General features: G+C 49.5%; 1 protein-coding gene across 2 annotated transcripts; it reads right to left on the reverse strand.

The window, feature by feature from the left end:
- Positions 1 to 4,944: 4,944 nt before the first annotated feature.
- Positions 4,945 to 25,486, reverse strand: DDRGK1 (DDRGK domain containing 1). Of its 2 annotated transcripts, none has more exons than XM_069072402.1 (9): positions 25,321 to 25,486; positions 20,564 to 20,746; positions 17,233 to 17,345; positions 16,859 to 16,960; positions 10,542 to 10,664; positions 9,579 to 9,617; positions 6,234 to 6,290; positions 5,677 to 5,725; positions 4,945 to 5,197 (listed from the first exon to the last, which is right to left on the reverse strand). In XM_069072402.1, exons 1-9 carry the CDS (start codon positions 25,409 to 25,411, stop codon positions 5,031 to 5,033), a joined length of 924 nt encoding a protein of 307 aa, XP_068928503.1. In that variant the 5' UTR covers positions 25,412 to 25,486; the 3' UTR covers positions 4,945 to 5,030. The 2 variants fall into 2 exon arrangements, with proteins under 2 accessions (XP_068928503.1, XP_068928501.1); XM_069072400.1 differs by having other exon boundaries at positions 20,564 to 20,749; positions 25,321 to 25,484.
- Positions 25,487 to 25,727: the final 241 nt, after the last annotated feature.

The raw sequence follows: 25,727 nt of genomic DNA on the forward strand, positions 1-25,727 counted from the left end.
ATACTCCTCCATCTGGTTCTGGGCGACAGAAGCCCGGGTCCCAGGTCTGAGAGGAGGGACGTGTAGGCCGTAATCTCCCCCACCCCTCCAGACCGGTCCGGCTCCTCCCACATTACTCTAGGGTCCACCCAGCCCCGAACCTTCACTTCAGTTCTTTGCTGAGCTCCATGCAGACCCAAGACATAACAGGAGGTGGGAGTCGGGGTGACCACTGGGCTCAGGCTGGGGCTGCGCCAGACCCAGAAAGCATTTCCCTGGCTCCCACCAAAGCAGTGCCTCCTTCCCTATCCCCGCCCCCCACCCCTCCCACCACACTAAGCCAGCTCCGGCCAGCCAGGAGTGGTAAGGGTGGGGGCGTGAACACGATTAGTGCTATCTCTCTGGTGCTATCTTCAGCGAGGAAGGAGGCCTCACCCTCCACACTTTCTCCAAACCGCTCCTGACCCTGTTTCTATTCCCAGCCTCCTGGCACCCCGGCCCTTCATCAACTCTCCTCCCTTTCACAAGCAAGTTCCTCTAATACATCTACACTCACTGTCCCCACGTCCTCCTTAAGCCTTTGCAATCTGTTTTCAATCCTCACCACCCTTAAGAAACGGTTCTCTCCAAGGTCACCAGACTTCCTTATCAAAACCGCCAAATGCAAGGCTCCTCATCTTCCAGGAACTCTGTTTTTTACCCTAATGACCCCTTTCTGGTCTTCCCTTCCTTACAACTCTCTCCTGTTTTTCCCCAACCTCTTTTAGTCCTTTCCTAGAGTCAAAAATCTGGCTTCTAGTCTTGGTGTTCTTACTTAGGAACTGTATGATCTTAAACAAGTCACTTGCCCTTCCTGACCTGGTTTCCCGGGGATTGAATGGGGGTATTACTTTCACTGAGAGACATACAGGTGTGAAATCTCCAAGATCTGTCTGGAGTTCAAGTTTTGCCTGACATACTGGCTGTAACCACAGGCAGGTTACTCTCTCTTAGTCTCTCTCCTCTCTTCCCCTCCACACCTCTCTATGGCCATAACTTATCAACAAGATGCACATCTGCATATGTGGAGGGGGTTTCCACATTGGGAGTCACCCAAACCACTGAAATCTCTGCTCCAGACCCCTTAGCTCACCTCACCCCCAACCCTACCCATTGATGGCTTACCACTAGGTCCTTATATGGATTAACTAAGAAAATCCATGTGAAACACCATACAAATGTTACCTATACTGAAGTCCCAAAATCTTAGGGTAGCTTCATGCTCTAATAGCTTAAAACTGCACAGACTTTTGGAACAGTCTTCGCACTTGCTTGTTAGCTCTTTGCCCTAGTCTCCTCACACTATCTCCACTGACACTGTCCAGCTGGCATAATCATAGAGCTAGCAAGGGTGCTAAGCAAGATTTGCATCTAGGTCTCTCCTGACTCTGAGTTCAGCACCATTATTCCTACACCCCAGTGTTCTCTGCCCAGAATACCATGACTCCTCAAAGTCAACACATGCCAGATTAGACCATTGGGACAAGCCTGTCCTTCCCTCGGTCTCCCGGAGCTCCTCCCTCTTGCCAGTCCATTCTTTCATCCTGAGGTCTCTTCTATCATAGCTCCAGAAGCACACCTTTGCTCAGGCATCACCCACCCTTTTCCCTAGCACTTCACACCTAGATCTTTGCAAGTCTAACAGATTTCAGTTGCTGGTCACTTCCCCTCCCCCAAGGACCTATTCTGCATGAGGTCAGCCCAGAACCCCCTGCCTGGCCCTTAAACCCCTCCATGATGGAAGCCTGCTCTCCCTTTCCAGTTTCTTCCCAGGCTCCCCAAATGTGAACCTTTCCAATTTTAGCCAAGTCCTTTCCTCATTGTTCGTGCACATCACTGCTACCTTCCTGCCCTGCTTGGGTCTTAGCCAGTCCAGAAATATCTCATCTCCAAATCTCACCAAGGGCCCAGAATGCTCTGCCACCTCCAGAAGTCACCTGGGTTGCTCCCCCATATACACCCCATTAGAGCTCTCAGCTCTGCCTCTGAACCCCTTAATCCTGCCAGTTTCTATGCAATGGCCTCACCTACTGCCAGGCCTTGTGATGTCATTGTTTCTGGTACTGGGTTGTCTCTGGTAAGAAGCTAAACTCCTCATGTGCAGGGACTACATGTAGCACAGCACTCACACAGAACTGGGCAGGGCTCCTGAGTTAAGCTGGGCCCACTTTCCATCTTTACAGCCCTCAGAAGGTTCCTGGTCTTGAAATCTCAGATTCAGAAGAGACTTTAGATGATGTTACCTAGGGCAAACTTCTGCCTACTGCATCAATTCTTTAGAAAACCCCCGACAGGTGATGGACTGTCCAGCCTCAGGTAGAAGACCCTAAGTGACAGGGACCTCACTCCCCCAATTTAGACAGCTTTGGCTGAAGTGAAAACCCACTTCCCTACAATTTCCCCACTCTTAGTTCTGGCCCCTGAGACCAAACAAAATCTAAGCCCTCTTCCACATGGCAGTAATTCAGATATCTGAAGACAGCACTGGCCTCCCAAGCTCTAGTCTCACATCTCCAACTGACTACTGGCATTCTCCATTTCAAAGTCCTGATGGTATATCAAACTCAAAATTCAGCTCACCTCTCCCTGCAAAAACCCATGAATGCTTCCCCTTGACCTCCCCTCATCACCCAGGCTTGAATCCCGAAGTCATTTCTGATGGCTCTTCCTCCCTCAGCCAACATGCTGCCAATTCTACACCCAGTTGTTCCCTTCTCTTCACCAATACTGCCACTCCTCCAGTTTAGACCTTTGTCACCTTTAGCCTGAACTAGTGTAACAACTGCTAGCTGATATCCCTACCTTCAGTTTCTCCCTTCTCCCTTGCGTCCTTTTTGGCTGATTGTTCTGTTTTCAGTCCTGTTGAACTCTGTAACCCCATCCGGGGTTTTCTTGGCAGAGATACTGGAGTGGTTTGCCATTTCCTTCTCCAGCTCATTTTACAGATGAAGAACTGAGGCCAACAGGGTTAGGTGACTTGCCCAGGGTCACACAGCTAGTAAGTGTCAGAGGCTCGATTTGAACTCAGGAAGGTGAGTCTTCCTGACTCCGGACCTGGTGCTCTAGTCATTGTGGCACCACCTAACTATGCCATTCCAACCTTCAGACAGCTACTAAAATTATCTTCTTAATATACAGGACTGACCATGTCACTTCCGTACTCAAAAGATTTCCCTAGCTCCCTCCTGCTTAAAGCATAAAAGAAAAACTCCTTACTCTGGTACTCAATGCCTCCATAATGGGGCTCCAACCACTCTTTCCAGGTTTATTTCACAACAGCCCTTAAAGCATTCTGCATGTCTGCCAAACTGAGACACTAGCTACTTTTCAGTCTTGGCCTATACTCCCATCCCTCCATGCGTCATTCGAGCAGTGCGTTACGTTAAGCAATGCGTGCAAAGCCTTTCCTTGCCACCTCCTCCAGGAAGGATGTCTTGATCACACCAAGGGAAAGGGACATGTCCCCTCCTCCAGCTTTCTTGTGCATTGGTCTGGATGTATCTCTTGCACTCACATTTTCAGAATCAACTTTATAGCATTACTCCTCACATACATACATCTGTGTTCTCTCCTCCCTGCCTTAGGCCCTATCCCAATTCTATAAGTGCCCTTGGGGGAGGGAACGAGGCACTTTTTTCTCTTCATTAGGACTGGTCCTTCTCTTGGCTGCTTCCCTCAGGATGGGCTGGAGAAACCTGGAGAGCTATGGAGTCCAAGACAGGACTTCTGGGTTCGACTCCTGGCTCTGACCCTTAGAAACCAAGAGACCAGGGCCAAGTTACCTAATAGGAAGCTCGGTTTCTTCACGTGTCCTCCAAACGATCTGTGGTATCGCCTTTACTTAGAAAATGCAGACACTGACCTACCACCCTTCCAGGGTTGGGAAGAAAGTCTGCTGTTAGGAGCAGCTCATTTCAGGAGTACTTTTAGGCAGTGATATCAAACAGAAAAAGTGTGTCGGGGGGTGCGGGGGGGGGGGGGGGAATGAGGCACTCATCTCTACAGGCACATCTTACATTTTAAAATGTAATGTTATTTAGGGGGATTTTTTTTTGCATTTCAATTTTAGTAGTGCCAGGGTTATTATCCCTACTTTACAGAAGAGGAAACTGAGGCTCCAAGAGATTAAAAAGACTTGTCCAGGCCACTTGGAATGCTACAGAAACTGGCATATCCAGTCCTCCTAGATGGAGGTGTGAACAAAGGGAAGAAGGAAAAGGGGTAGGAATGGGAGGACTAAAGGGGCTGTTTCCTCTCCATCCACTTCCTGTCCTAATCCTTTGGTCCTCTCCCTCTCCATTCTTCCAGATCGAGAGAGTCTTATACTGTCGATCTGTCTGCTTCCCACAAACCAATGCTCTTTGTCAGTATAAGTGACTGGCTCTGACTCCCTCCAGCAATGTTCTTGCTCTCCAAGGAATACAAAAAGGAGCCTGGCCTAAGAAGCCCAGGCCTGTGGGAGGGTGGGAGGGGGAACATATAGAATGGCTTCTCCTTGTCCCCTCACCCTCCCAAGTGCCCACAAGTGTATGACTGTAATGAAGGTCAGGGGAGCACTGGGTGTGCCTGTGCTGGACACCTTGGATTCTGCCCAACAATAGTGGGAATGAAGTTGTGGAGGGCAGTCGCAGCTTCTCAGCTTCCACACAAGGTATAGGGGAAAGGGTTCTCTGGCTCCAGCCTTGACCTGGGGTCAGTTCCCCCCCGCCTCTTCCCATACTACACAGCAGCTTCCTCTACCATGGCTCACTGTCCAAGAATCAGAGACCTCTATCAATGCTTTTGGAGCAAAGACAGGAAGCTTTCCAGTAGCTTCACTGGAGACTCTCCCACCTCCCTGGAAGACTCCCATTGCTGAGTGGGGGCCATGCCTGCCTGCCTGACTATCATCCCCCTCCAACTGCATCCCAGACACAGAGGCCTAGACACTGCTCCAGTCTCTTTAATCTGTGAAGTGATTGGTCAACATCAGAAAGAAAGTCAAGGGGACCAAGCAGGACAGGCTTCCAGGGCTAAGCTGGAATTTGGGCAGGAGTCTCTGGGGTAAGGGTGATGAGGGAATTGCTGGCCTGTGCAAGTTCAGAGATGGACACGCGACCTCGCTGGCGGATGAACTGGGCCACAGCTGCCATCTCCTCAGTCGTGATATAGATGAACTTGCCACGGTCATCAATCACACCTGAAGAGACAAAAGTGTCCTGAGTACACGGACCCCTATGCTTCTTCCACCACCAATGTCCCTGGCCTCATGCATGCACTGCCCCTTTTAAGACCCCCATTCCCACCCCACCAGCCTTCCAGGAGCCTTCACTGATGGGTCTTGACTGCCTCTATATTCTTCCCAATACTTCCTCAGTTTACCTGGACTCTGTCACCTCTATGCATGTACATACTTGCATACATGGATTTGACTTCATGTACACACAGGTACGCCTCTCTGTACATCTTGCCTTTCTTGCTTGGCTGGTGGCTCCCCAAGGACAGGGCCCTCTGTCTATGAACCTTCTCTTTTCTAAGACCCTCCTAAGCAGGGTCCTGGATGGAATGGGGAGGCCACAAACTTGACAATGGGGGCCCAAATTCTGAATGTGCAGACAGTCTCCTGAACATGGGGATGGGATCTGAAACATGCCCACATGGTACCCTCCCCCTCCACACCTGTCAGTGTGCCATCAGCCAGCAGGTCCTGCACTCGGTTAATAGCGTCCTGTGTGGGGGAGGAGGAACCATTCTTACCAAGGAGTAAGTTAAAGTCAACCCTCCCAATAAGGTAACCTTTATCCCCTAAATTTCCTGGAGATACTGCTTGAAGGTGGGAGAAGAATCATCTCACGCTACTAACCCTCCCTCTTGGGACCTTCTCTGGGAAGAATTCTTTCTCCTAGATCTCCCTGGCTTTGGTATGTCTGGACCTCTCCATTCTATCCTAGGGGAGATGGAAGTGGGGGGTGGTGGTGGTGGTGATGGTGGTGGTGATGGTGCTGTTTCCCAGGGACTGGAACAGTGGGAGGCTCTGGCAAGGGACTGGTACCACAGGGAGGAGTGTTGTCAGGGTAACTGGATGGGCAGCTTTCGCTGGGGGCTGTTTGGCTGTTTCTTTCTTGTCCTTCCTTCCTCTCTTGGGCTATGAGGGTCTTAGGGGATGATCCAGACCAGGCCATCCCCACACCTGGCCTGGCCACAGGAACCCCACTGCTGCCAGCTCTGTACTCTACCTGGGTTCGCAGGCCCACATGAGATGCCAGGTCCTCCAAAAGCACAACTTTTGCCTGCTATAGAGACAGAAGAGAACCAAGCCATGAAAATCCCCACCTCAAGGCACACAACATGAGGTTATCCCTAGATATATTTTATACATAGACATGTATATGTCTGGAGACAATCGCTTATGGCCTAGACGAGTCGGGGAAGATGATTCAGAGACACATAAATACACATGGACCCTGAGGCCCAGGCCCTTGGAACTTGCTCTTATCTGTCGCTGTTTCCTGTCTCCCCCACCTTTCTCTCTCTCATTTAAGAGGGAGATAGATAACAGGCAAAAGTCCTACCCTCAGAGAATACCATTCTGAAAAATCTAAACACCTATCACACTGACAGTATTCATGCATTTATTCATTCAACAAATACTTCTTAAATGTCAGAGGAGATACAAATTTTAGATGAAACACACAGCTCCTGCCCTCATAGCGTTCACAGACTGTGTGTATGTGTGTGTGTGTGTTGGTATAAACACATATCTATAATAGAGAGTACTACATGACAAGTATATCAGAAAGGTACAAACCAAGTATTATGTAAGGTATGAGAGATTTCATGTAGAATCCTGGAAACATTCACTTTACTTGGTTTTTGTTAAGTTCAGATTAAAAAGTATTCTAATGTTATATAAGACCTGAGGGGGAAGGCTGTTACTGACAGGAGGTCGGGGAAGGCTTCCTGGAGGAGGCTGAATTGGAAAAAAGCTAGAATATAAACATGAGACCAAAATTCGAGGGGGAAAAATGGGGCGGGGGGAAGGGGGGAGGGAGAATGTTACCAAAGGCTATTTTAGAATCTCCTGAAATCAGAGGCAGATAGGGAAATATTGACCTTGAGTCAGGAAACACAAGGCAGTATGGGTGGGAATGGCCTGGCAGGGCCCCCACCCTCAGTTTCTCTAGACTACAGTCGGCTCCCTGAAGGCAAGGCTTGGGTCTCCCTGGGGTCTCCCAGTCTAACTTCCCTGAAGGCCAGCCCGAGGGGGGGGGGGGGGGGGGGCACTGGGCTGCATTAATACTTATGAATTGCTCATTTCCCATTAAGCACTTACCACAGAGAAAGTGCCATCTCTTGGCTGGCTGAGGTGCCAAAAGTGTAAAGGAGCTGGAGGTACGGGTTGTATGCAGGGAGAAGAGCTCTATCCTGGGGCACCCCTGAGCTCTCAGGGACAACCCCCCGGGGGGAATGACTGCTCCCTGATGACAATGCTTTGATGCTGTCTCATCAAGACACAAAACAGCAAATACTGGCTCCCTTCCCTATGTGGGTACAAACTGCCAGCCATTCTCATCCCCGTACATGGTACAAGTGAAGAAACCCTAGATCTGGAGTCAAAGGATGTGGGCTTAAATTCTAGGTTTGCTCCTCATAGCTGTGTGATCCTGCACCTGTCCCTTCCCTAGTCTGTAAAAAAGGGGGGAGGGGCAGATCAGGAAGTGCTATAGGGCAAGTGAGGTCCTCTGACTCTCTAAGAGGCTTTAGGGAATGGAGTGAAAGTGTGAACAGGTTGTATAAGGCCTGGGAGAAACCCAGGGAGGGAGTGTACAGGAAATAGAGGGTGTGTGTGTGTGTGTGTGTCTGTGTGTGTGTGTGTGTGTGTGTGTCTGTGTCTGTGTCTGTGTCTATGGGGGGGGGGGGTGAGGGGCCTTTGTTTAGAACTGACAGAGAAGGTTTTTCTTGGGATCACACAGGGTGGGAAGCTGTGGGAGCTCCACACTGAAGAAAGCTGGAGGATGCACAGGGAGGCCGTGAGCTTTCCTCTGAGCAATCTAAGAAGGCTTCCAGGAAGCAGAGGTGCATCAGGCTTCAGAAAATTGTGGGGGGAAAGCCTTTTGCCAATGACAGAGTGGCAAAGGGTACTGAGTCTTGACAGACACTTCTTGTGGAGAGGAAGAAAGACAGACTCTCCGAATGGCCTAATTTCAAGGACTCAGCCCCTCTAAAAAGCTCCCACTGAAGTCATTCCAGGAAGGAACAGTACTTCTAGCAGTACCCGTGCTTCCACCACAGAGTCCTACTGAGTGCTCAAAGACCCCCTATCTTCCCTGCCCTTCCCTCTTTGTTCACAGAACCTTTTGGGCGGGGGGGTCACAGACCCCTCTGACAGTCTGGCGAATCCTAGGAACTCCTTCTCAGAATCCTCTTTTACAATATAATACATAGGACTGAATACCAAGGAAGCAAATCATAGTGAAATATAGTTATCAAGGTATTTAAAGAGACAAGGTGAAGGTGAGAACCTGTAAACCAGAGAATTACAGGATTTAAAACAGATGGGGCCTTTGAGATCATACAGCACAACACCATGATTTTATGGATGGGCAAACTGAGGCCCAGGCATGACAGGAGAGCAGAGCCAGGACTGGAACCCAGGTCTTGTGCCTGCAGCCCACTGCCTCATGGGAGGCACCTCCCCCCCTCCGCTGACATCACTCTTGGGCTGTCCTTCAGACCCCTTCCTGAATCAAACCACCTGTCAGTCGTGTGGGAGCTGGGCTTGCTCACCACTCACTCAAGGCTTGACGGGCTTCCTTGATTGCCTGGGGCGTGGGCTGAGACTCCCAGGGGCTGCAAGCTGGTAGATTATGCAATGCCTGGTTCAGTGCCACCCCCTGCATCACTCCCACAGTTCTTGCTGATGCTTCAGCTTCCCCCACTTTAAAGCTCTACCTGAAAACTTCCCCTCTCCCTTTTGGGGGTGGGGTGAGGTGAAGAAGGGAGAGTGGGAGAAAGGAAGGGGTTTGGCAGCAAAAGAGAGGCCATATCCATACAACCTACATGAATGTTCCAGGAGCCATAAGCTGGTGTCCCAGAGGAAAGGGCTCAGGAGGCTCAGGGGACATGTACAAAGCTAGCTAGCTCAACCCACATCCCAACTAGCAGCAATGGCAGCCGTCCTCCCTCTTCCTCCTCCTCAGACCAGGGCCTCCCCAAGAACAAGCCTCTCCCCTAGCAGCCCAGGGGCTAGTCAAAGGCAGAGACTGTGCCTCCTCTCTCCTTTACCGTCTCTACCTGGAAGCATCAGGGGTGAGGGGTGCTCTGGGTCTGATGGAGGGGACAGAGAACACACACCAAATGACTTGAACCTACAGACCTGGCCTCAGGTGAAGGACCTGGGAAGTGAAGAAGCTTCTGAGGGACGTGTGCATGACTGTGCGCATGTGCCCACAGATGTCTCTGTACATCCTCAGGCCTTAACTGGGCACTTGGGGGGATACACACACACACACACACACACTCACTCACACTCACACTCAGACAAGTAACAGGCCAAGATCCCAAACCCTAATGCTTTTTACCTTAATGTAACTGATGAACTCAGTCAGGAAGCTCCGAGACTGTGGATGACAGAGACATAGGGGTTAGGAGAGGCTGGGCATGGGGCAAACATCAGAGGTCCTGCCTGAGGAGGCCCCATCCTGCCTACTCGTGGCTGTGCCAAGAGCTCTGGGGAAGGGATGCTGTGCCAGGGATGGCTCTTGGAAGGGGCTAAGCTTGGCTTCAGGCTACAAAGTGGGATGTGGGGACAGACAACAAATGCTGGCTCCCAGACCCCCAAAGGAGCTCATCAGCTTGGGCTGGAAGGGCCTTTGGACACCATCCTGCTCATACTTGAGCCATCCCTGAGCAGAATTCTCTAGGAGACAAGCAGGGATCTGGCCTCAGGTGCCAGGGCTCACTGTCTCAGAAGACAACTCACTCTAGGGAGAGACAGCTCTGAACATAGGCAGGGTCAGTGCTGGGGCCGTACGCCTCACTCTTAAAGCTGGGAGGACAGGCCCCCCCCCCCCACCTCCCATGCTGACTAGGTTCACACCCTATCTGCCCACCTGGAGAAGCCAGCAGAGGGACTAGGGAAGGCAGACCGAGGCACAGCAGGAGAGCCAGCTCTGAAAGATCCTGCCCCACTCCCCTCCCACCTGTTGGCTTGCTCATAGGGGCTAATGCAAATCCTTCTCTGAAAGCAGCAAGGCCAGGAGGTGGGGACAGAGGGGAGAAGATGTCTACAATTCTACCCTCTGACGACAAGGCTGGATCATTTGAGGACAGGGCTTCATTTATACCACCTCAAGGAGGTACCTGTGTCCTGACCCCCGAAGCTGTGCTACATACAACAGGCCAGGCAGGGTCAGAGAAGCTGGCCCTCGTGGGCCCAATTCCCCTGGATTGCTGCTGGCTGCCATTTGGTCCCTGCCCCAGGCCTAGGGCAGCCCCAGGCAGGGGGCAGGCCTCCAGAGCCCCAGGGAGGGGATCTCCAATACCTGCTCCTCCGTCATGGTCTCCGTCTCGCCCTCCTCCTCTACTACAAAGGCCTCCTTCAGCTTCAGGTATTCCTCATGCTCACGCTGCTCCTGCTCTTCCCGGGCCTTCCTTTCCTCTGCTTCCTGTAGACAGAAAGCCGAGGTTCAGTTTCCCCTGCAGTACACAGTCTTCTGCATAACAGCCTGCTTGGGCAGGCTCCTTCTAACCCAAAGTGTCCTTGTGAAACATACCAAAGGTCACAGTCAGAGTTCCCCTCAGATTTCGGTGAGCCATGGAAAGGAAGGGTCCCCTCCAGGAAGCAGTGCTAGGCTCTTGTCTGGAGAGGTCCTCAACCTCCCTCCAGCCCATCTCTGGGATCCTTCTTTTCAAAGGACCACTAGTATCTCTTAATGGATGAGCCAAGCCCTCTGACACAGAGACCAGCACTATCTCCCAGGATATGGCCCTTCCAACCTGCCCCATCCTTCAGCATCTAACCCCATCACTCTCCAACACTCATACATGACTGCCATTCCTTCAAGAGAAAGGGTCCCCACATTCCACATTCACCCAGGACCTGGGTTTTTAATCAACATTAAGTCCCAGTCCACTAGGTCAACATTTATATATTATATAAATACATATATGAGTATTGGGAATATATAGGATTTAGAGTCGGCAAAAGCCTCAGGGGATCATTCAGGGTGGAGAACCTGCAGCCTTGAAGCTACATGTGGCCCTCTAGGTCCTCAAGGACAGCCCTTAGACAGAATCCAAGTTTGGAAAGACAAAGGGCTGTACTTGAAGATCTAGAGTGGTCTTGAGGCCCCAGGTTCCCCAACCCCGGTTCAATCTCATTCACTTTACAGATGAGGAAATGGAGGCCCAGAGGGGTTTGCCCATCACACTGCTAGTATACAGCAGATTTGGAATTCAAAGCCAGGTTTTCTGACTTCAAACCCATAGCTCCAATGTCAATGACCTGTCCTGAAACTTAATCAAGGCCCTGAGATTCATACTTAAGGTCAATTCTCTTCTCAATTAACATTCCCTCTGGAGACAAAGGCCCTGCTTGACTAACCCTAGGTGTTTACTGAGAGCATATGGTCTACCCCTCACCAGGACAGCTCTGAAACCCACCTCCTTTCCCTCCTCCTGCTCCTGGTACAGTCTGGGAGGGCAAGCTTTGCCACAATGACTCAGTGTGGCCCCACCACCACAGTAGGGACAAATCAACACACAGCCTACAGATGAAGGAGAGGACAGACAGAAGCCCCACCTCCACAAACACAACAATCTTCCACTCCTCAGACCCTCCTCTCCCCTCCCCCCAAAAATCTAAACCCAGACAGCTCTTTCCTATAGCTGGGGAGGACGCCTGCAGCCCTTGTCCAGTGAACCTGCACTGACCAGCTTCCCTCCAGACACCTGCTTGTCCAAAACTAAACTAGGTACTCCAGGGAAACCAAGGAATTTTCTTTGCCTCCTTTCTGACTCGTGTGATCAGCCCAGCCCCCCAAATCCTGATTTCTACCAAGGGCAGCATCACCCTCCTGGTCACCAACCCCCATTTCCTTCAGAATGTCTTTTCCATGTTTCCTTCCTTCTCCACTCCCACTGCAGGCACTATAATTTAAAGCACCTCTCTCTCTTTCTCTACCTATCTGTCTCTCTCCCCATCTCTCTATATCTCTCCCCTTTCTCCCCCCATCGCTCTGTCTCTCTCTCTCTCCCCATCTCTCTGTCTCTGTCTGTCTTCTCATCTCTCTGTCAATGTCTCTCCCCTCTCTCTGTCTGTCTGTCTGTCTCTCTCCATCTGTCTCCCTGAGTCTATCTCTCTCCTTGCCCACCATACTAGCCTTCTAACTATCCCTCCTGCTCCTAGGTTCGACCATCTCCAGATTGTGTGTTGATGCCCACACAGATTATGCTGCCTCAGTGTACATCCTCTTCCCCCTTACACTGTGGCTCCCTTGAGGCCAGGTGGCTATGTCTCCCTCATAGGGCTAGGAATGATTAGGGCCATCACCAAGGGGCAGGGCTCCCAGTGTTCCAAGGGCTGCTTGTCACCAGCTTTGTCACAGACATCAAAAGGAAGAAACCATCCTCCATTTAAGAAGCCAGGCAGCTGCAGACACTTCTCAGCCCACGTCTCCCAAGCTCTGAAGTGCCTGTGAGTTTATCCTTCTCCCCCATGACTAATCACTCATTGTCTAACCTTTATCGAGGAGCCCTCCCGGGTGTGGTAGGTGGGCAGACGTGGGCTGCTGCTGTGTGTGAGGGACACAGAGACATTCCCTCCTGCCTCTTTGGGATCAGGGCAGGGGGGCTCCAGGCCAAAGTGAGGAGTGCAGGGAGTCCAAAACCAGTCCCTCACATGCAACATTGAAAATCTAATTCACCTTCCCATCAAAACTGCTTCTCCTGCAGACTTTCTGGTTTCTACCAAGGGCAGCATCACCCTACCCAGATTTCTCCCTCCCTTCCTCCCAATATGGTCAAATACCAAATCCAGCCCATCTTCCTGGACATCTCTCAGATTGATTCCCCTCCTCTAGCCTCCACTCTAACTTGTGATGTGTTGTGACTCAACATGCATTTATTGAGAAGCTGTCATGTTCCTGGGCCTGTGCTGGGCACAAGGGGACACAAAGACAAAAGCACCAATTCCTGCCTTCAAGAAGCTTATACTTGGGGTGGCTAGGTGATGCAGTAAACAGAGCACCGGTCCTGGAGTCAGGAGGACCTGAGGTCAAATCCAGCCTCAGACACTTACTAGCCATGTGACTTTGGGCAAGTCGCTTAACCCCAATTGCCCTCCAAAAAGCAAAAAAAAAAAAAAGCTTATACTCTACTAGAAGGAAATAGCATGTACACAACTAAATCAAGCCTAAAGGGTAGACCAGGATGGGGACACTAACACCCTAACATGGATGTGGCCCCCAGAGCTGAGACTGAAAGGGAGGTGGAGGGAAGGCCAAGAGCACTCCATGAATGGGAACGACTTATGCAAAGGGGCAAGGTGGGAGCTGGAGAGCTGCGGAAAGTGATCCTCCCACAGCCCAGGCTGCCAGGACACCAGGCCGCAGTCTGGGGGGAGTGTGATTTATTAAATGCTTCAATGTGTGTGAGGCGCCCTGTGAGGGCCAGAGTTAGAAAGCTCAAACAACCAAAGCGCAGATTTCCTTTAGACCTTATGGCCTGCAATCTGCCCCTTCCTCGGACTACTCCAAGTGTCCCTGGTCTTCTACTTCCACTTCTATCTCATGAACGACTGCCTGAATCATCTCTCTAATGCACATTGTGACCACGTCACTCTGTTGGCTCCCAAACCCACCATGGCTCCACTCACTTCAAGAAAAACTCCAAACTTTTTAGCTTGGCATTCAAGGCCCTTCATCAGCACGCTGCCGTCTACCTTCCCAGGCTTATTCACTTGACTCTCTTTCACATGCTACGTTCTAATCAAACCAGCCTACCTGTCCCTAAGGACACCACTCCTCATCCCTCCCAGCTGAAATCCTACCCATTCTGGCCTATCAGCACCAGAACATAAACTGTACTATAAGTCAGTAATTGTTCAATTTGGGATTGGTTGAAAAACAGAGAAGGTAGGGTGGCTAGGTAGCACAGTGAATAGAGCACCAGCCCTGGAGTCAGGAGGACCTGAGTTCAAATTTGGCCTCAGACACTTAACACTTACTAGCCCTGTAACCTTGGGCAAGTTACTTAACCCCAATTGCCCTACCTTCCCTGCTCCAAAAAGAAAAACAAAAACAGAGTGGGCAATTAGTGAAACAGACTATATGATATACAACATAAAACCAATAGCAGTGTGGTGTTTGATAAAAGCAAAGATCTCAGTTACTGAGAAAAGGACTCACTATTAGACAAAAACTACTAGGAAAACTGGACAGCAGTCTGGCAAAAATTAGGTTTAGACAAAAACCTCTGGCCACACACCAAGATAAACTGCAAATGAGCAAATGACCTGGTCATATCCTAAGAAATTAGAGAAGCAAGGAAGAAATTATCTTTCAAATCCATGAAAGGAGCAGAGTCTTTGACTAAACAAGCATTAGAGAAGGTCACATGAAATGAACTTTAGTTATATAAAATTTAAAAGTTTTGCACAAACAAATCAAGTGTAACTAAAATTAGAAGGGAAACAGGTAAATGGGAAAATTCTTGGCAGCAAATTTCTCTGGTGAAAGTCTCATAGTCTTGTATAAGGAACTAATTCAAATTTATAAGACAAGGTATCATTACCTAATGGCCAAAGGCTATGAATAAGCAGTTTTCAAAGAAAAAAAAATCCAAGTTATCAACAACCATAAGAAAAAATATTGCTATAAATCACTAAACTATAAAATGCAAATTAAAAGAGCTCTGAAATTCCACCTTGCACTCATCAAAACTGGCAAAGATGACAAGAGGAAAATGACAAATGTTGAATCAGGTTTAGGAAAACAGGAACAATTCACCATTGGTGGAGCCAACAAGTGCTCTAGCCATTCTGGAAAGCAATTTGGAATGATGCTCCCAAGCTTACTAACCTCTACATACTCCGACTCAGTGATACCAACTACCAGGCTCATGCTGTAAGATCAAGCAAGGAGGAAAAGGACCACATGCATGAAAATATTTAGAGCAGTTTGTTTTGTGGCAGCCAAAAATCCTAAACTAAAGGGCTGTCTTCCTATTGGGGAATGGCTGAACAAACTTCAGCCATTTCAGAGGAAACTTTAAAGACCTCTATGAAATGATGCAGAGCAAGGTGAGCAGAATTAGGAGAGCAATTTATACAATGACAAAAAAGTTATTAAAAAAAAAAACCCAAACTCTGAATGACAATAGAAATCTGAACAACGTAATAAATCACTAGTCCAGAAGAGGGAACTCTGGCCTGCTGCCAGAGAGCCAATGAGCTTAAAATGCAGAGACAGAGATTTTCAGGCATGGCCAAGGTGGGGCTTTACTGGACTATGCATGGTGGTGACAAGGCTTTTCTCTTTCTTTCTCTTTCTGCTCAGTGAAGAGGGGGAAGTCGGAGAGCAGATTATAAAATAATTTCACAGATTTAATAGGGTAAACAAATCCTTCTCCCATTCCTCAAGGCCTAGCTAAAAGCCGCCTCCTCCACAAAGCTTTGTCCAGCTTTCCTAGCTAGAATCGAGGTCTCCTTCCTCTGAACTCTCAGAAGACTCTGTATGTCTTATAGCACCAATCCCCATTAGGCCTGGTTTCACAGCTGCAGATGTTTTGTGTTCTATCCCAAGTTACCAGACTGGCAGGTCTTTGGGTGGCAGGTGGCTAAGAGAGCATTTCTTATTCATCTTTGTTGAGCCACAGTGCCCACTTAGCACTGTACAGAAATGGTGTTCTAGTTAAAGTTTGACTATTTACAAGTCATAAGATCTTGGCCAAATCAGAGTCTCAGAATCATAGAATTAGAAAAAAAATCCAAAGGTCAAAAATTCCACAAGTGATAACTCAGCACATGAAGATCTCCAGTTCAAGGGACCTCACTCTCTCCTGAGGCAGCCCAGACCACTTTGATAGCTACAGATGGTAAGAAGTTTTTTTCCTCTTAAGTTGAATCATAATCTGCATCTACAGTATCTTCTCACAATCCTCCGAGTTCTGCTCTCTTCAACCAAACAAAAAATGTCTAATCAATCTTCTACACAACAGTCCTTCAAATATCAGTGGTTTTACCAGGCCAGAATACAACAATCATTTCCTTTTCCTGGACCCCATGTTTCCACTAATGGCACTTGTGATTGTTGCAGCTCTTTTGAAGGCTAAGTCCCTTTATCCCACCTGGGCCTCAGTTTCTGCATCTACAAACTAAAGATAAGAATCCCCACCTATCTCAAAGGGTTGTTGTAAGAATCCAGTGAGATAATGTGGATTAAGGTGCTCTGTAAGTCATAAAACATTGGATAGATGTCAGGCACTGAAGGAGGAGCAGAAATGGCTGCCAGACCATGTTTGCTGAAGGAATGGCTGGATGACAAAAGAGAAGTGAGGGGAGAGAAGAGACCCTGCCAATGGGACAGTCAGTTACTGTCAGTTCAGAGAGCCTCAGAAACAAAAAAGAAAGTTGTACTGAGACAAGAGTGTCCATCCCAGGTGAAAACACAATCTTCACTAGTTTGCAGAGCTCAGCACTGCTTCAGACCCGCTAGGACTGGAGGAATGAGGTCAGAGTAAAGGCCAGTGTTGGGCTGAGTGGAACTCTCCAGGCTCCTCTTCTTGAGAGGGGGAGAAGTGGAGGTCACAAGTGTGTGTGAGTGTTTACAGCAGCCGGGAAAGGGAGTGCCCTGGACCTCACCTTCCTCTCCTCTTCTAGACGAAGTCGCTCATCCTCTTTCTTCCGCTCCTCCTCTCTCTTGGATTCCAGCCTTCGCCGTTCCTCACGCTCAGCTTCTTCTGCCTAAGGAGAGAAAACACTGTGAGCTCCAGTTTCCAGTGCCCAGCCTACTGCAAATATCTGCCCATCATCCTCACCAGGACAGGGCAGGACCCTGGGCCCATATTCCAGATGGGAAGGCTGAGGCACAACTCTATGTATTTTATATGTAACTATAGAGAGAGGGAAGGAAGGGAGAGAATGCCAAAGGTGAGACATAAGTCTCTCCAGCTCTCCCTGGATTCAGCCTGCTTTCTGACTTTGGCCCCTTCCTCCCACAGCCCCACTCTGTTCACCTCTCTCTGGGCTTTCCTGGCCTGCTTCTCCTCCAGCTTTCTCTGTTTCTTGGCTCCAATTTTTCCCGATGGTTGAATTTCTGCGGGTTCATCACCACTTTCTTCTTCCTGGGCTAGATGTGGTCAGAGGAAGACATTGGAGATGACAGCAGAAAGCATTTTAGCAAAAGGTAGGGATAAGTCTTTGCCCACAGCAGATCACAAGCCCAGGGCCCTGCTTTCAAGGATGCTGTTATACATGAAGACACAGACATACAAATGTCCAGGGTGGAGATATCAACTCAGAGGATGACTGGAATGATGGGGCATGATGGACAAGCTTTCTGTGGTATGCACAGGAGCCAAAAGGAGGAAGCTCCACATGTGGGTCAGGCAGGAACTAAACAGGCTCAAAAGTTTCAACCCAGTGTTCTGTCACAGAGGGACAGGACACTTTCTTGTTCTGGGGCCAAGTCCCTGTCAATGTAACCTGTGACTGCTTGAGGGCTTTTGGGGGCTTAGTCATTTTACCTGCTGCGCCTCAGTTTCCTCAAATGCAAATTAAGAGTAAGAAGTCCTACCTATCTCATAGGTCTAGTATAAGGATCCCAGAAATCATGTGGAATAAAGGACTGATCAATCAACAAGTTTTTACTGAAAATCTAGAAAAGGCAGATGATCAGGTGGAAAGAACACCAGATTTGCAGGGACTCAAGTCCTAGGTCTGCTACCTTCTACCTGTGTGACCTTGGGCAAATCCTTTACCTCTCTGGGCCTCAGTTTCTGTTTCTATAAAGTGAAGGAGTTTGATTAGATAATCTCTGAGATTTCCTCCAGCTCTAAATCCCATGATCCTCCAGGTCTGGCCCAGTGCCGAGAACCACAGTAGGGATCTGAGGAAGCACACAGACGCTGTCTGTTTCTGTCCTCCACACCTAACAGCCCATCACCTGCATCCTTGCCTTTGCATTGGCCATCTTCAGTACCTGGAATGCCCTCCCTCCTTGCCTCCATTTCACAGAATCACTCTCTTCTTTCAAGGCCCAGCTTAAGCAGCACTTTCTGAACTTAGCCTTTCCCAAGTCCCCCACTGGCAGTGCTCCCTCTAATTACCTTGTATCTATTCAGTCTAACTTATATATGGACATGTCTTTTATTATTTCTTTTGTATTTGTATCCCCAGGGCTATCATGTGACTGAAAATACAGCAGGTGCTTAATAAGTGCTTTTGACTGATTGCTTCCTAGTTAATAAAAGATGTAGGATGCAAAGCATAGCGCTATAATGCCAAGTGAGTTTTGTGGGAAGTACTAGAGGAATTCACAAGGCAAAGAGACCAGTGTGGGCTAGGATACTCCTTCCTTCTGAGTCTCAGTTTCCCCAATTTGAGAACTGTTGCGATGGCTCCCAGCTTTGACTTTCTATATCCATAGCAGGCTGGGGACCACAGGTGTGGCTGGGGGGAGAACCATGAGTCAAGCCTGTCCGCAGTGGGCTGTCAAATTGAGGAAGGGAGAAGAGCACAAAGGCAAGGTGGGGCCAGCTCAGGAAGGGCTCTGAATGCCAGGCTGAGGAGCTGGCCTTGAGGTGGTGGGCCCTGAATGTAACAGTGTTTTAAAAAGATGAATCTGGGGGCGGCTAGGTGGCGCAGTAAGTAAAGCACCAGCCCCGGAGTCAGGAGGACCCGAGTTCAGTTCAAGTCTCAGACACTTAACACCCACACCCACACCCACACACACACACAAAACTAGCCGTGTAAACTTGGGCAAGTTACTTAATCCCAATTGCCCTCCAAAAGGCAAAAAAAAAAAAATGAATCTGGCAACACATAGAGGGTGGATAGGTGGCTGGGAGACTAGAGGGTAGTGCCCTTTATTACTCAGGCAAGAGGCAATGAATGCCAACATCAAAATGAGAGCCAAAGGAAGCAGAACTAGAGAGGAAGAAGAACTCTTGGAGGAAGGAGATCAAAGACCGAGCTAGTCACCACATTCCTAACTATCATTAATATCCTTCCAACCGGCCTTCCAGTCTCTACTCTCAACCTTCAGCAATACAGGTTTCACGTTTACGCCCAAGTATTCCACGTAAGGGACAGCTGGGTGGCACAGTGGGTAGAGTGCCAGGTCTGGTGTCAGGAAGGGCTGAGGTCAAATCTGGCTTCAAACACTCACTAGCTGTGTGATCCTAGGCAAGTCACTTAACCCCTATTCACCTTAGCTCCTCATCTGTAAAACGGGGACACAATGGCAAAACACTCCAGCATCTTTGCTAAGGAAATCCCCAAAATCTTCAGTCGCTTCCCACTGCCTCCCAAGTAGGTACCAATTCCTGATCCTGGCATTCAGGGCCTTCCACAACCTGGTGCCAATCTAGCACCCCAGGCTCATCTCCCACCACTTCTTTTCCTATACTCCATGGTCTCTCCAGACAGAACTACCATTCTCCCATTTCTTGTCCTGGCCTGTCCTACCTCTCTGATAGCTACTCTATGATTTGGGGCCTCGGCTTGGCCACCCAGCCCCCATTAGCTACCTCTGATGTGGAATGAATATAAAAAACAATAGATGACTGAAGGACTCCCAAAACACCTTCTGGTTTACAGTTCTCTCTGCTTCCCAGCTCCTTCTCCTGCTGTTCCTGACAGATGTCCACCTCCTGAGCTCCAGGCTCTGTCTCTCATCCCCAGTTAGCTGTCACCTGAAACACTAAAACAGCCAAGGGAAGTTGTTTTTCTCCAGTCTGACTGGGCCTTCCATGAAATGGCTGGGAGGTCCCAACCTAAAATCCAGGGCCTTTTCCAGAGCCCTAGGGGGGCAGGGTGCACTGAGGGTCTCCTAGGAATGTGACAGAGCAGAGTATTCTGGTAGAATGTGGCTGAGGAGGCAGCACCATTGGTGTACAGTTTGTCTTCTAGGCTGAGAGTTGCGCCAAGGGAAGAGTGGGCCTGGCAGTGTGAGCCGCGCCCCCCCCCCCAACACCCCAATCTGGCATCACACTCATGATACTGATCTCCAGCTCAGAACCTTGATCACACTCACCCCTTTCTATTCTGGCCTCCCATTGCCCCCTACATATTACTCTCCCACTCCCTTAGCTCCTTCACTCTTAGTTTCTGTTCCAGGTAGGTCCATCTGCTCCCCTCTCCAGGCAATGCCCAGTCTCCCTCTCAGCCCCTCTCCTCCTTTGTGTGACAGATCTCACCCAGGCTGGGTCCTTTCTGGCCTCAGAGATGAGCTCCAACATGAGTCTGTCAGTCAACAAACACTCACTGAGAGTGTCCTGAGTGCCAGGCACTGTGCTTAGCACTGGGGATGAAAAGAACAAAACACAGCGCTGGTATATCCATCACCTTCTATCACTTCCTCATCCTCTTCCTCAGCCCGCTGGGCCCGGCGCTGGGCCTGGAGCCTGCTCCCCATGTCTCGCCGGCGCCGGGGCCTCCCTTCAGCCCTGTCATTTTCATGTCCGAGGAACTGGGGCCTCGGCCCCCTGACAGCTGCCGCCGCTTCCACATTGCGCTGGTGCTCCTGATCTGCTGTGGAAAGGAGAGAAGGCCTCGTGATTACAGATCTCAATGCACCCCTGCTAACCCCAGCAGCACACGCAGCAGCTTTCCTGAGGTAGGCTCAAGGGGACACCCAGCTCATTGAAGGGGCCCAGAACCACCATGTCCACTCCCCTCCCCCCCACATACCTGGGACCTTTACTCTCACAACATCTCAATATCCTCCTGCCCCTAAAGGTCCAACAGCTCCCCACCAGCCACAGGATCAGATCTGGACTCCTGATTCTGCCATTCAAGGTCACCCTTCCTTTGGGGCCTCATCACACAGCTCCCCTCTGCCAGGACCATCTCCTTCTGCTACCCCAGCATACCAGTGCCTTTTTCTACACTGATTCCCTCACACCAAGAATGGCACTCCCTTCTTGCTGATGATTCTTCACAAAAGCCTAGGTTATGCCCTCCCTCCTTCAATGGTCTCACTCTACTGACCCAGCTCCACATGGTTTTCTCCCCACTTCCAACAACTACGGGCCCTAGGATCTGAGTTACCAAGTCAAGGAATATGGCTTCTGATTGTTTTCTTGGAATTTTAGATACATGAGTCTTATCCCCCTGGACCAATAAGACTCCACTGGCCCCTGGCATCACCCCCAGGGCATTAATGTGTGATTAATCAAATGGAAAGTAGGAACAAGGGTCTGTGATGAATCCTCCCAAAAATAGCCACATATAGGGCTGATCTCCAAGACAGTCCCACACTGCACTACTCCATGCCCTCCTGGGAGTGTGCCAGCTCTACAAGGTCTGGGTCCCTCACTGCCTGACCAAGTAACACAGTCAGCCCCCCAAGGCAGGCCTTCACTGCCTCCTGATCAGTCTCCTTTCTTCAGCTTCTTCTCATCTCCAATCTACCTTTCCCACTCAGGTCTGCCAGCGTCACTCAAATTCCTGGGGCTCTCTAGTGCCTCTGGGAACAAACAGCAAGCCCTGGGTTGGCATTTCAAGTCTTTCACAAGCTGGCTCCTTTCCAGCCGCTGATCTCCATTTTATATTACACCCCTTCTTGCTGTTCTTCACAATTGTACAAATCCAACTCCAATATCCAAATGTTAATAGGAAATTAAGACACAGTACTATCAATTACCCTGACCCATGTAAAGAAAACACAGATGGATCTATCCAGACAATATTCTGTCAAGCTGAAATCTGAGACAATTCACTTACAAAGCACAGTAACTCTGCCCTGAGGAACCCGAGTCCTGCTCAAAAGTTATACCCTACTGTTTGATTAGCATATTGCCTAAATTTCAATAAGAAAATATTATTTTTAAGAAGGCAATTCACTTGCTAGCAAGTTTGATCAAGTTTGGAGGACAATAAATCGCTAACAAACAATTCTCTTAAAAGCCGTCTCTGCCTAATCTCCAAGACATTCACAGGAGTTTTGCAAAAATGATGAAGTATAAAGAAAAAAAATTTTTTTTAAAAGGGGAGGGTAGGTAGAGCAGTGAACATAGAACCGGCCCTGGAGTCAGGAAGACCTCAGTTCAGATCTAGCCCTTACTAGCCCTGTGGCCTTGGCCAAATCACTTAGCCTCAGTTGCCCTGCCCTCCCCTCTCCAAAAAAGAAAAAGATGAAGCCTGTTCACATTGTTCTCAAGAGCAAAAAAGATTTTTTTTTTTGTATTGCTAATAAAGTAAATAAAACAGTCAATTTCATCTTTATCTTATCCATTTTAAATTCCTACTTCTGTATAATTTTTACAACATACAAAAACATATTCGGATAATAGCAGAGCCACATAATTGATAGATATTCAGAGGCTGGCAGCTCATGCTCAAAATTTTATATTGATAAGAATGTCTGATCAATCCTGGGGATCAGTGCTCCAGACTATTCACCCCTTGAAGTTGGGGCCTGGGCCTGCTCTCCTTGTCTCCCCCAGACTGTGAGTTTCCAGAAGTGACGTCCCACATCCACTCTTCTTTTGATAGCCGGGACCCCAGACCCCAATCCCATCCCAAGGATGGCAGATGGTGTTACTGCCCGCTCCCTCTACCTCACACATGGGCTGCTTGGCTTTACAAGGAACTTACAAAGATCTGGTCCCCAACTCAGAGGAGGACAGACAGATCTTCCTGGCAAGTCCAACCTGATGAGAGATAACCAGTGGCTAACACAGAGCAGGAAAGGGTCTTCTAGCTTTAGACAGGGAGCAAGAGCATCCCTACGCTGTCACAAGCCCTGACAGAATGGTGTGTACTTAGGGAAATCACCCATGTGTCCGGGCCTGTCTCCTGGGTAGGAAGAAAAAGGGGGTGAGGGGTGCATGCTATGGAGTGGGCAGAAGTGTTGGGCTGGTACTGCTAGAGGCACAGAAGGCTGTGGTGAGGCCATACTCAGGAAAGGGGGCCAAACTTGGATGTCTGAGAAGCCCAATGCTGAAACAAGCCTGGGTGGGGAAGAGGAAAGGGCTGCCCCCACTCAGGCAGTAGCAGGAGGAACTGTTATGTAAATGTGAGATTCGCATGAAGCCTTGCAGGGTGATTGTCACCCACCTCCTACCACTCTGCCTTTGCCCACCTCTCCACCTCCCTTAGTTCTTAGCTACCTCCAAGGCCCAAAATGAAAGCGGCAAAATACACTGATCACTGTCCCAACAAGAGCCTGGTGGTGGCTGTGGGGAGGCAGGGGAAGGTGGCAGATCTGTCAGGCCAAGGCCCACAGTGAATCACAAAGGATGAGGAGTCTTAAGGAGGGAGAGTGAGAAAGGAATGAGCCCTAGAATGCTGGACAAGGACAGCTGTCAAAGGGAGCCCAAGTAAGTCAGGAGTATACATCTGAACAAGAATGTGAAAGCTCAGGATGGGGCTGAGGAAGTTCCAGGAAGTGTGTATATATATATATATGTCAAAGAGGACTGAGAGGGGGGACTCCTCTTCCTGTGTCTTTATGACCCAAAATGGTCACTTATCTGCATGAGGGAGGGAAGGAACAAGAAAGATAGAATGTGTGTGCAGGGGTGCATGGGAAAGAAAAAGGTCTGTCCATGTATGTATCAGGGAAGGAATAATGTTTAATGATTCTCATATGTATATCACACATGAATTAAGAAATGGAAGTTTGTGTGTCTGTATATATGTATATGCATGTATGTGTATATGTATTTATGCATGTGTGTATGTATATGGAAGGGAAGTCAATGTGTATGACAGGCACACGTTTTCCTATATTTCTATTCTGGTCATTAGCCAAAACACTCCTATACTCTGGGTACCAAACAATGATCTGAAGGTCTTCAGGTGGTGGTTCTCTGTGGGGGGAGGAAGGGAAGTCCCTGCTGAGAGGCTTCACGCTGAGGAAAGGGTTTGTGAGAAAGGCAGGGGGATGATAACAGCAGTCATCACTGCTTACTGCCCACAAGGACTGAGGATTTCCAAAAGTGCTTCATATACAGTATCACATTTAACCAATCAAGAAATAGGGAGACACACAGTGCAGATTTTTGTACAGCTCTAGCCCTCACGAAACTTACAGTCTTGTCAGGGGAAAAGGCACAAATGCAGGTAGCTAAAATGCACAGTGTTACACGGTAAGTGCATAAGTGACATACATCCTGGGGGAAGGAGGGAGACGTTGATGCCCATTAAAGGATGGGGAAGGGTGTTGAGACGGTTTTAAAAGAGGGATAGCGCGCTGTCCAGTTTGGTTTTGAAAGAAGGGAATCACACAGCAAGGATGGGAAGAAAGATGAACACCAGGCCGTGACGGGCCTTGGATGCTAGGGGCAGGGCACAGGAACCAGGGTAAAACTCTGCACAGGTAGGAGGACTGCTGACAGGCAGACTGGAGAGGTGGCAGAGAATGGACAGGAGGAAAGCTATGGGATTTCGCAGAGATGCAACAACCTTGGTCAACAGGAGAAAGCATATTTAAAGATAAGCTTTTGAGAACGGGGCACAGGCTAAATAACGATGCCACAGGGAAAAACAGCGGGGTCAGAAGCAAGAGCAGATGTGTGAGGGCCATGAGGCTGCTGGATAGTGGTGGGAGGCCAGTGGGGCTGCGGGATGACGTGCTGAAAGCAGTCTGGGATTATATGCAAAGATGTCGGAGGAAGGGCGGATTATCAGCCTTTACCGGGTCCTCAATTTGCTGATCAATAAAATGGGGAGGGGTGTGCTGAAGCCTCATGAAGTAGGTGTGGGCGGCTAAGGTAAGGCTCCAGAGTTGGGAAGGGGCTTGGACGTACTTAAACTGGATTTCTCGGCCCCCCACGGGGACCCCAGGGGAACAGGTACCTAGCCCTCTACTCAGCCAAGATCAGTGGAGGTACCACATGCACAGAGTACCTGGGCGGACCAGAGCGGCTCTCAGCCAATCAGGAGGTGGAAAAGGCCAGTGGGCAGAGAGAGCTCTTGGCCCCTAAGTATTCCGGCCGGGCAACACTACATGCCGGGAATGGTAGTTTCCTCTTTCGCCAGAGCCGGAAATACGTCACAGCTACGAGCTAGGGAAGCTCAGCTGCTTGAGAGGGCCAGCCAAGAAGAAAAACTGAGGGGAAGTCCCACAGCACCCGGGCGCTGGCGGTGTCTCCTACCTGCTGCCGCCTGTTGCCGGACGCGGGTCACAAAAATGATAAGAGCAACAAGCAGCACAGCAGCCACCACGTAGAGGACCGGGTCCATCATCCCGCCTCCTTCCCGGCAGCTCCCGCGATGGGGGCGTGGTCTACTAACCAGGACCAGAGCTCCGCCCCTGCTCCCTGATAGGCCCTCTTCAGACTGTCGCTCATAGGTTACCAAACATTACCCCCTTTACCAAACGGAGGGAAGTGTCCCTTTCAAACAGGCCCTACCCACTCGGTCACTTGATAAGCCCGCCTACCGGACCCTGATAGGTTCTGTCCCCGGACAATTCCTGTCCATCATGGGGTACAGGCTCCGCCCCCACGCTGATTAACATTCCATCCCCCTGTGGTCCTTTGCAGAACCTCTTCGGTTCCGA

This window comes from Petaurus breviceps, unplaced genomic scaffold (genome assembly GCF_028583685.1).
Source record: "Petaurus breviceps papuanus isolate PSGF00001 unplaced genomic scaffold, PetGlider_PUasm1.0 140, whole genome shotgun sequence".
In the NCBI taxonomy this organism is placed as follows: domain Eukaryota; kingdom Metazoa; phylum Chordata; class Mammalia; order Diprotodontia; family Petauridae; genus Petaurus; species Petaurus breviceps.